Source organism: Formica exsecta, unplaced genomic scaffold (genome assembly GCF_003651465.1).
Source record: "Formica exsecta isolate Colony F162 unplaced genomic scaffold, ASM365146v1 scaffold282, whole genome shotgun sequence".
Taxonomy (NCBI): domain Eukaryota; kingdom Metazoa; phylum Arthropoda; class Insecta; order Hymenoptera; family Formicidae; genus Formica; species Formica exsecta.
In genome coordinates, this window is record NW_021850084.1 from 725,971 (window position 1) to 735,898 (window position 9,928).

The 9,928-nt window shown below is 34.5% G+C and overlaps 1 protein-coding gene across 1 annotated transcript in view; it reads right to left on the reverse strand.

Moving 5' to 3' along the window:
• Nucleotides 1-8,852, reverse strand: part of LOC115237242 — a 15,585-nt gene extending 6,733 nt beyond the window's left edge. Inside the window, 20 exon segments of the mRNA XM_029810169.1 lie at nucleotides 569-709; nucleotides 711-752; nucleotides 754-848; nucleotides 851-959; nucleotides 1,031-1,072; nucleotides 1,074-1,268; nucleotides 1,787-1,909; nucleotides 3,784-4,008; nucleotides 4,094-4,233; nucleotides 4,314-4,628; nucleotides 4,766-4,985; nucleotides 5,069-5,233; nucleotides 5,301-5,432; nucleotides 5,523-5,786; nucleotides 5,889-6,008; nucleotides 6,094-6,282; nucleotides 6,351-6,665; nucleotides 7,089-7,449; nucleotides 7,615-7,720; nucleotides 8,600-8,852. Of these exon segments, the coding sequence (XP_029666029.1) occupies nucleotides 569-709; nucleotides 711-752; nucleotides 754-848; nucleotides 851-959; nucleotides 1,031-1,072; nucleotides 1,074-1,268; nucleotides 1,787-1,909; nucleotides 3,784-4,008; nucleotides 4,094-4,233; nucleotides 4,314-4,628; nucleotides 4,766-4,985; nucleotides 5,069-5,233; nucleotides 5,301-5,432; nucleotides 5,523-5,786; nucleotides 5,889-6,008; nucleotides 6,094-6,282; nucleotides 6,351-6,665; nucleotides 7,089-7,449; nucleotides 7,615-7,720; nucleotides 8,600-8,639 (3,339 nt within the window). The 5' untranslated portion in view covers nucleotides 8,640-8,852.
• Between the last annotated feature and the right edge of the window lie 1,076 nt (nucleotides 8,853-9,928).

Consider the following 9,928-nt stretch of genomic DNA (forward strand, 5'->3'; position numbering starts at 1 on the left):
CATTCCTGCCGTTCAGGAAACCTGTCAGGTTGATCTGCATTTTTCGGGGATCGGGAAACTGTAAAATATATAGCGTACAAATTTAATTCTCTATATGCAAGAGCAACAAAAAATAGTGCGTCTAAACAAAATTTAATGATAAAAAAGATACTGCATTAAATTTTGATTAAGGTTTGACAAAAAATACTTGTATTCCTATTCTGTTATCTGAACTGCTTTTCCCCCTCGAAAAAGCAGATATTTATTATATCTAAGTGTGCCTTACCACCTTATTAGTGCTGCTGATCATTGTTTTGTACCTGTATTAAAAAAGTTACATGCTGGAGGAGAAAAAAGAATTATGATGGATTAAATAGCGCAAGTAGCACAAAATAGATCAATACCTCATCACTCTTCATTAATCTTAATATTTACACCATTATGGTGCGTATGTGTGTATGTGCTGAAACGAGAGAAAAGCATATATCTCGAATATCCGGCGAAAATTATCCGCCTGAAAATTGTAGAGATAATGTCGTATAAAAGGATCACCTTTTCACCAACCTGTGACAGTGACAAAGAGTCAAACGTCATGTGTAGGGATACCACCGGGCGCTGTTTTCGCCTGAATCATGCCGATACGTGACCGACAGTATGTCCGGAAGAATATCGGAGTCCTTTGCGAACCGCGATCCGGTGTTAAGTAAGCAGTGGCGCTCGATTTCACCTTTTCGGACTTTGACATCGGTGATTCCAACGGAGAAACCGTAGCTCGCGGCACGAGATGAAGCTTCCAAAAGTCCCAAAATGACATGCCACCAGGAGAGGGATGACGCCATCGGGAAACTGAAGATCCTTGGGCAATCCTCGAAAGCTGCAAGGCTTTCGAAATCCCGTAGCTCACGACGACAAACTACCTCGGTCGAGGTAGCTGGACGAACGGAAGCGACGTCCTTTGCAGTAGGCAGTGATGGTCGATACTGCACGGCAAGACATCGCGCGCAGCTCCAGGAAGGGACGCGAGAAGCAGGAATCAGGAACGCGATGTGACGAAAGGATCATCGTTGGTGATCCGGCGATGTGGATGACGTTGACTCTGTAGTAGTTGCAGCGATGACGTAGCTGCTGAAGTTGAAGATTTGCGGCGGTTCTAAGGTGACGTTGAGATACCAACTGCCACCACAGCTGACATTAGGGCTGACGGCTGATAGAAAGGCAGCCAATCGGATGTAGAGAGGAGCACATCCGAATGCCATTTGGACAAAAGGGTTGAGCCCCACCAACGGTCTCTACTTATACTAACGGGGAATTCAAACATATATGATAAAGATTGACTTTATATAGTTTGATATTGCAGGATCAGCTACAGATCAATTTTTCTGTATTTTTTATTTTTATTTTTTTTTTTCTTTTTCTTTTGTCGAAAGTGGATATGCTTGGAAGGGGATATATGGGCTGATTAAAAACGTGGGATACTGAAGGACGATGAAACTTATAGAAGTCAAATAAAAAAAAGAAAGAAAAAAAAAGAAAAAACAATGTGGCAAGTAAAATAGAAGATAACATCTGCCTCATTGCTTTGTGTTATCCAAACTCAGCATGTCATGCGAAGTTTGGATAATGAATGCTTGCAATTTGTACGAAAACATCGTGCTGAAATAATGTATATTTAACGTTTCCTATAATGATGAGGGGAAAAAGCCAAGTGAACGCATTATACTGACATTATTGCTTTTTCACAAGCTAGTTGCACTAAAAATCTATTCCTAATTAAATTTGGCTTGATTAAATGCAATGTATCTCTTACCTTCTCCTCAAGCTGATTATACACAAACTCTACCACAACATCGTCTTCCATTCCCAGAATCTGCGTAATCTTTGTTGTGATCCATGGTTTGATAACATCAAGTTTTACTTTGCTCATATCCACCTATGACAAATACATTAAAGCTTTATAGTATCTCATAATTTTAAATCAGTAACATTTATAGATTATCTATATTATAGTAAATGCACAACAGATATAAACATGTTCAGAGAGTATAACATTTCTTTTAATAATATAAAAAATATTAATTACTTTCTGTGTTAATGAATCTCCAAATTTCATTTGCTTAAGAAGCTTCTTCTCCTTGTCGCTGAACCTGGTGTCCTGCGAAGCAGTTGTCCCCTGAAACAAAAACATAGACAAGAGAATGAGATAAGAATCACATATAAGAAAAGATTCCAATTTAAATTAAAAATTGCAAATTATCAACGTCTAAAAATATTCTTGGCTTGAATTCAGTTGATTACTCCTTAGCAAAAATATAGATGATCATGATTTGACTTCTGGCAAGTTTCCAATTTTCCCATCTAATGTTCAAATTAATAATCTGTTGAAGTAATGTTTCTTTTTTCAAAGTTAAATGAAAAAAATAATGTTTCATCATTCATTTACACATTTAAGCTACTTTACGAAAAGTCTATTTTTAGTCATTAAAATGAAAATTGTTAATGACGAATTGAAATCATTGAAGAGAAAGGTAAATTTCAAATTCATCGAAAATTATGTAAGAAAATAATGTGAGATACTAATGCTGTTTCCCTTACTGTGTACATCATCTTGGCAACGTGCAGCACGAACCCGGAACTCCGCGAAGAGATGGGTTGTACCTAGTCGGTGAAATGCCAATCGAAAGCTTTCTCTCTGCGAAGAGAAATTAAATTGAAATGGTCAAAAACACTAATTGTCTCCAGTGATCGGCACAAACGTTCGATGAACGCATTTCTTTACGAGTACGATACCTGAAAACCATACACGGACGCGGAAACAATCGGAAACGATGCAGTCCACACTAATATGGCGGCCGTGCCGTTAGATCACACAAGAGAAGTTGCGCGCGCAACGGCCATGATGCACGAATACCTATAAGGTGTGTTCCGATAAATATATCTAAACCAGAAACAAAAAAATTTATAGAGATGCTGGATATTACGAAATAAAACTCAAAAATTTAAAAGAATATTACTTTCAAGGATTAGGAAAAATGAAACGGTATGAAAATTTTTAAGATGGGATATTTCAAAAGTATATTTATTAAAGAGATACAATTTACATCGCATGTATTTGGGAATATACAATTCATAAAACAGAGCTACACATTTTTGTTAATCTTTATTTCATCATTATCACAGTTAAACTTGAAATAAAACAGATCATCGTTTACCATACATATTAAAAAAAAAAAAGAAAAAAAAAGAAGAAAAATGCACAAACATAATTTAGACCTTAATAATGTTGCCAAATTGTTCTGCTAACAAAATAGCAACTTTATATAGCTGGAGGAAAGGGATTCTTGCAACTTACTATCGAGGATTATAAGTTTTTGTAATATCAATACAATATAAGTACGATAGACTACGTGTAATATTTGGTTCAAAGAAAATATTGTAGCATAGCATTTTATCGCACCCATCTATATAGATCATAATTATTCGAGGACTCTGATATGGCAGAGATCAATATAAAGATCATATATATTATAACACGAAATAGGCTATTTCCTATATATGGCTAAGATCTCTGGAAACCTAACCACCAACCAAAAGGCATACTGCATCATTCTTCATTGTTTTTCCCGTTATTAGATTTCTTTTACAGCTTGTAATTGTCATCCATACATAATTAATGCGATTTACGCAACTTCACCACTTTTTCGGTAATCTTCACATTGCTTTGTAACCTAATTTAAAATGAGCGATAATGAAAATAACAGTCTTGTTATTAATTTTTAGTTGAGTCTCATACATTTATGTACTTACATTGCAAAGTCTAGCTACTTCCTCATTTCCACACACAAACGATTTGCCCCAAGTGCATTTTTTAATTTCATTAATCGATCGCAACACACGTGAATTCTTAAATGACATGGCAAAATAATCATTGGAAGAGCACAAAGCCATTTTGCTGCACATCTTTTCGCTATTTATGTGCTTTCTTAGCATGTTTATTATACTCGGCCCATAAATTTCTATCACCGCATTGCACTGCATAGATTTGAATTTTATTTTCATTACATTTCATATAATTTAGCTTTATGTAATTGACTTCTTGAAAAAAATCGTTAAATACCTTATCTCGTTTATTCGCAGGTAGATATTTGCACACTTTTTCGACAACTTCTTCAATTTCAGCATCAACCTTTGGATTACCCAACAACTTGTCAATTTGTGATATAATTGCTCGACATAAGGCACATTCTGCTACAGATTCTGTAGAAACAAATTGCGCCAAAATATATATTTTCACATACATCATTATACAATTTATATTTTCTCTGGAATTATCATACCTTGAATTTGCATCATGCTGATTTGGCAAAGGCCGAGTAAGGTGCATGCCTCTTTGGGACTAACATCCTCTGCTAGAATACTTATTAGAGCATCAGCATATTCATCCACAAACTGATTACAGTCCTTGGCAACTGTTTTCGGTAAATGATTACATACACTATGTACTGCTTTTTCAATTTCATCTCGCGTCTTATTTTTACGAATCACTTTATCAATATATTGCATTGCAAATTCACAAATTGTGCACACTCCGTCGTCTAAAGTATTCTCTGACTGAACTGTAGGTAATGGATAATTGGGTATCTCGTTGGTTACTGAAATGTTCAAAGAACGAGATAAAGTAATTTCCCAGAGATATTTGTATTAATTAACCATAAATGACAAGTTTCTTTACTCATCATTTATGTAAATGATTATGGAAATTCATTTAAATTCTACCAAAAAAACTTACGTATTTCCCTGTCCTTTTGAATATTATAATTATGTTTTGGACCAACATCTTTGGTCTGGTCACACAATTTAAGGTAAACACATACTTCTGAGGGTGTCAAATCTGCGAGCAACATTTCTACAAGCTCTTTGCTGTATGCCTTAACAAAATCTGTGCATTGGTCGGTCAAGCTACGTGGCAAGTGATTACATAATTTATCTAATTCAGCTTCAATGTTAGCCTGCAATATAAGTTATATGGAATGAATAGATTGCATATTAAAAATCATAATTATTACAAACATGATAAGTGACAAATTAGTACCTCAGTTTTGTTGTCTTTGACAACATTATAAATTTGCGTCACTGCAAGCAGACAGAGTGGACAACCTGGTTTATCTTGTACCTCTTGAATGATGAAACTTTTAGGAATTTGTTCCAGTTTATCAAGGAATGCCTCCGATGGACAAATATGTATCATAGGACACACCTTAAATGATTGAATGTTAAATTATATCTTGCAGATCTTATGCTCTAAAATATAAGAGTAGACTTACCTGTGATGGATCAATTTCCTGGGCAAGTATGGCCACAATTGCATCTCCATAAATATCTACAAATTCTTGGCATTTACCTTCAATAGAAGGTAATTGTTTACATATTGTCCCAAGGACTTGCTTCACTTTCTCCTTAAATTTTTAATATGTTTATTATTTTTATATAAATTTACATGTGTCATATTGTCAATCTATAAAAATTAATATTTTAATATTTGTTACCTCATTTGCAGGATCTGTAACAGTATCTTGTATATAATGTAACAAATATTCACACAGTGCACATGCTTCCTTTCCATTAACACTTTCGGCTTGCAGCAAAGAAAAAGGAATTAATCTTTCAATTGGCAATTGCATTTCTTTAGCTTCTGATTTTTGATGATCCTTGCCAATAGCCACTTCAATTTCTTTCTGATCTTGTTTATTATTCATTATGTTCATCCCTACTTTCACTAGTTTTTCTGGGACTAAAGGCCAAATTGGTCCCTGTTAATGCAAAATACAAAATAAAATGTAGCTAGTTCTACTTTATTTTAAAAAATATATTACTTATAAAATGTAATAATATATTTATATATTATTACTTACTTGTATTGTTTTGCCAGGACCAGGACAAATACCAGATAATTGACAGACAACATTGCTGTTCAGTCCTTTTGTGAGATATTCATAAATCTGCTGATAATATTGATCAACAATGGCTTTGCACTAGAAAAAATTATTATATGTTATAAAATGTTTTTATATGTACACATACATGTAAAATATGTGTCTGTTTATTTAAACTACAAACCTCATCAGCAAAAGATTTAGTTTGCTTACAAAGGCCCAAAAGAACTTGTTTAAATTCTATCTCCGTAGTGTTTGCAACTAAAAGATCTTTCAAATGACCCACAAGTTGCTCACATAGCTTGCATGGAAGATCATCTCCGACTTCTACTATGCCAACACTTGACAGTGGTGTTATCTCTACTTTTGGAACCTGATCGTTGTGGGATATATTTTAATATACAATTCTTAAGTTATTCAAAATATGATTAACATACTTACTGCATCAATAGTGTCTTCGTGTTTATGGAAATTGTTACTGCATTGTCCTGATAAGTGACATATGTTTTCCGCATTGAAATTATTTTGTAGATGATCGTAAATGGCATTAAAATGATTTATGATAATGCCTGAACAAGAATCCGAAAAAGAATCAAATTTGCCGCAAATATTCAAAAATTGCAGAAGCATCGCATCACGCGATGTATGATGTAATTTATTTTCCATATAATTTGCTATTGTGTAGCATTTAGTGCATTCATCAGGCTCGAGTTCGTCATTGTACAATAAAACTGACTTTGTTTCCTTGTTGTCCTTCTAAAAATACACTTTTTCAATCATTTTTTTGCCAATTATGTTGATGCATAACTAACATAATAGCACACTATTTAATAATAAAACGTCTTTATTGGCTATTATTTACCAAATATGCACACAGATAAAATTTAATACATTATTTATAAACTTTATTATTAGAAAATTAATTAAGCAAAATAATGATTATGTAGAAATATTATTAAATGTTATTTATCACAGAATAAGTTTCATAGTCATCTAATCTTGAAAAAATACTTATAAGAAGATGATAAACACAAGACATATACATGTCAATAGGTCATTTGACGATTGACAATTGATATAATTGATTTATTTTGAAGGATTGACTAATCTTTGCTCAATAGAGGCAGAAACACAAATTTAAATAATACACAGAATTGAAATTATGCGATTAATTCTTACCTTTGTTGATATTTGATGCTGTGAAAGCAATTCGTCAATGTGAACATTATTGCAAAGTCCTGCAACAGAGCAAACCACAGATGGATTCATTTGGGATGCTAATGTTTCCACAAGTTCAGGGATAAATTCATCCACAATGTTGATGCATTCCTCGACAATTGGTTTAATATGAATTAATTTGCAACTGCCTTCAAAAACATCTTTCAAATCCTGTTGAGTCTGATTACTCTCCAATTGATCCCGTGCCTGTTGCACCATATCTTTGCAAATTCCACATACATTGTCTTTATCATCTGGAACTTCCATTTGTTCCCAATATCGATGAATGCAATGTTTAACAGCACTGCATCCTTTAGCTGTCCTGTTATTAGGATATTAATCAACATTATATTTTGTCTATCTATTATAAATATGCAACAATACAATATATATTTTAAAAATGCTTTATAGATCAATTTTCTCACTATCTATTTACATAAAATTTATATTAGATTATATTAAATTATAAACAATCACTAAAACTTACTTTAGATTCTCACACCAATAACTTGGACCCCATGAACATTCGTCTGCACCCAAAAGCTGGGGATCATCATTTCTTGGTTCAGTAATGACAACTGCAGCTGTGGATACTGGAAATGAAAAAAAAAATGTATTTGTATAATTTTCTGTAATTTTATTCCTAATTTATATGATATTGAATTTTTGTATTAAGTTGAATCACTGAAGTCGAGTTATGCCAGATTCAAGAAATAGAACACGCATGATAGCATAATATCATTAGCTTCTTGTAACAATGAGTAATCTGTACGAGGAAGCACTTAGTGTTCCTTCTTAAAGCGGTTTCTGATTTCTGTTACAGTGATTGTATTCATAGAAATCGTAAGCGTATTTTAAGACAAGAAATTTTAAAACAGAATCATTTTACATGAAACAAAAACATTATTATCAATTGATAGATATACAAAGTAACATTATCAATATTATTATCGCGACGCGTATTTCCGACACAGTAGCGTATTCATAATCTAAATTGACAAACTACAAGTTTAAATCGACTGAGTCATTTTATTCATCCTAGGAAACAGTGCCTTTGCAATGAGTAACGTGAAACGCAATTAACCGGCGACGCAAAAAGGACAGAACATTACGAGAGTGAGACGAAAAGAGCGAACAAAAGAGAAAAAATAGCAGCCTATATCGAAGGGAAAAAAAATAATAACAAAACGCGATATATATATGTATAAGCGTTAAATAAAATTAAACGACCCTCAGATAGCTAAAGGCAAATATCGCAATGTTTACAAAATCAAAGTACAAATATAGAAATACTTGCGCGAGAGTGAGCGCTGGCAAATGAAAAACATTCCAGAAGGAAGTGCGCACATCGGAAAAATACCGGAATAAGGGCAACACGAGGCATCTTTTCGCCGAGAAAAATGCTGCCGCGGTTTCTCGGATGAAGAAAAGGCGGAATGAGAGATATCGGTGTTGCTTTAAGCAAAACTCACCAGCTAGAATCGCGCTGAACGCGATCAGGAACTCCTTCATGCTTCCAAGACAACTCGACTCGCGACTGCCAGTCGGAAGTCGTCAACACGCAATGACACGACGAGACGCGACGATGCGCAATTGAATTTTATGCGAATTTATGGGCCACGGACGATCAATACACGTAAAAATAATCTCATCCACAGAAAAATGGATCGCGCTACTCGATCTAAATCGCTCCGATCGGTACAGATGTTGAACGGTAAGTGATGATGAATCGCACGCAATCGCACGCTTCCTCGAGAATTAGAACGCACTCTCTTCGGTGAGGCTCGGCGATACTCGGCAACGTTCGGCAATGTATCACGAGATACGCATATATATACACGTACGCACACGCTACCGATCTATCGTGAAGCCAATAACAATGATGCGTTTTGTTCTCGGATACGTACAGAATATTTTTGTCACAAGACTATCTCACATACTTAGATGACTAGACACAAATGTAAGAGCGTAATAATTTGGAAAATAATAATTTCGGTAAGCTACATTTTTTTCTGCTGCAGAGAAATATAACCACATCATTGCGTTTCTATTGTCACGAATAAATATTACTTTTGTATATTTGTAATATATATATATGAAGGGGAGAGGAGGATCTAAATTTATGAGAGTTATGCCTGTCTATATATATATAAGATTTTTTCATTAATTGTCATTTTTCTATACAGGGTGTCCCAAAGCACCCTTGACAACGCTCGTGAGCAGGTAGAGCACAGTAAACTGAACAGAAAAGTCCTGTAACATTTTTTTTTATAACGCTTAATAAAGGAGTTATTATTGAATAAAGTCTGGTCAATCAGCGCCGACTTTTAGCCGGACGCACGTCAGTGAGCCGCCCGTCTGTTAGTGTGCGTCGCCGTAGCGACGGAGCACTCACGCACACTATCAGGCGCGCGGCTAAAGGTCGACGCTAATTGGCCAGACGTTATTCAATAATAACTCCTTTATTAAGCGTTATAAAAAAAATGGTACAGGACTTTTCTGTTCAGTTTACTGTGCTCTACCTGCTCACGAGCGTTGTCAAGAGTGCTTTGGGACACCCTGTATATATGTATATATAAAGAAGTTCGGCCGAATACCGAATAGTTTTAAATGTAAAACTGGAAGAAAATAATAGCTAATAGATTGTTGCCATCTCAGCCGCAGATGCGCTGAGTTTTAACATGCTCGAGAATCTAATTTATTTATTTATATATCTAATAATATAAAATTTAATAAAACACATTTATTGTTACACAATATATTTATGCGGGGTGGCACGGTCGGGGGTGCACCCTGTATAC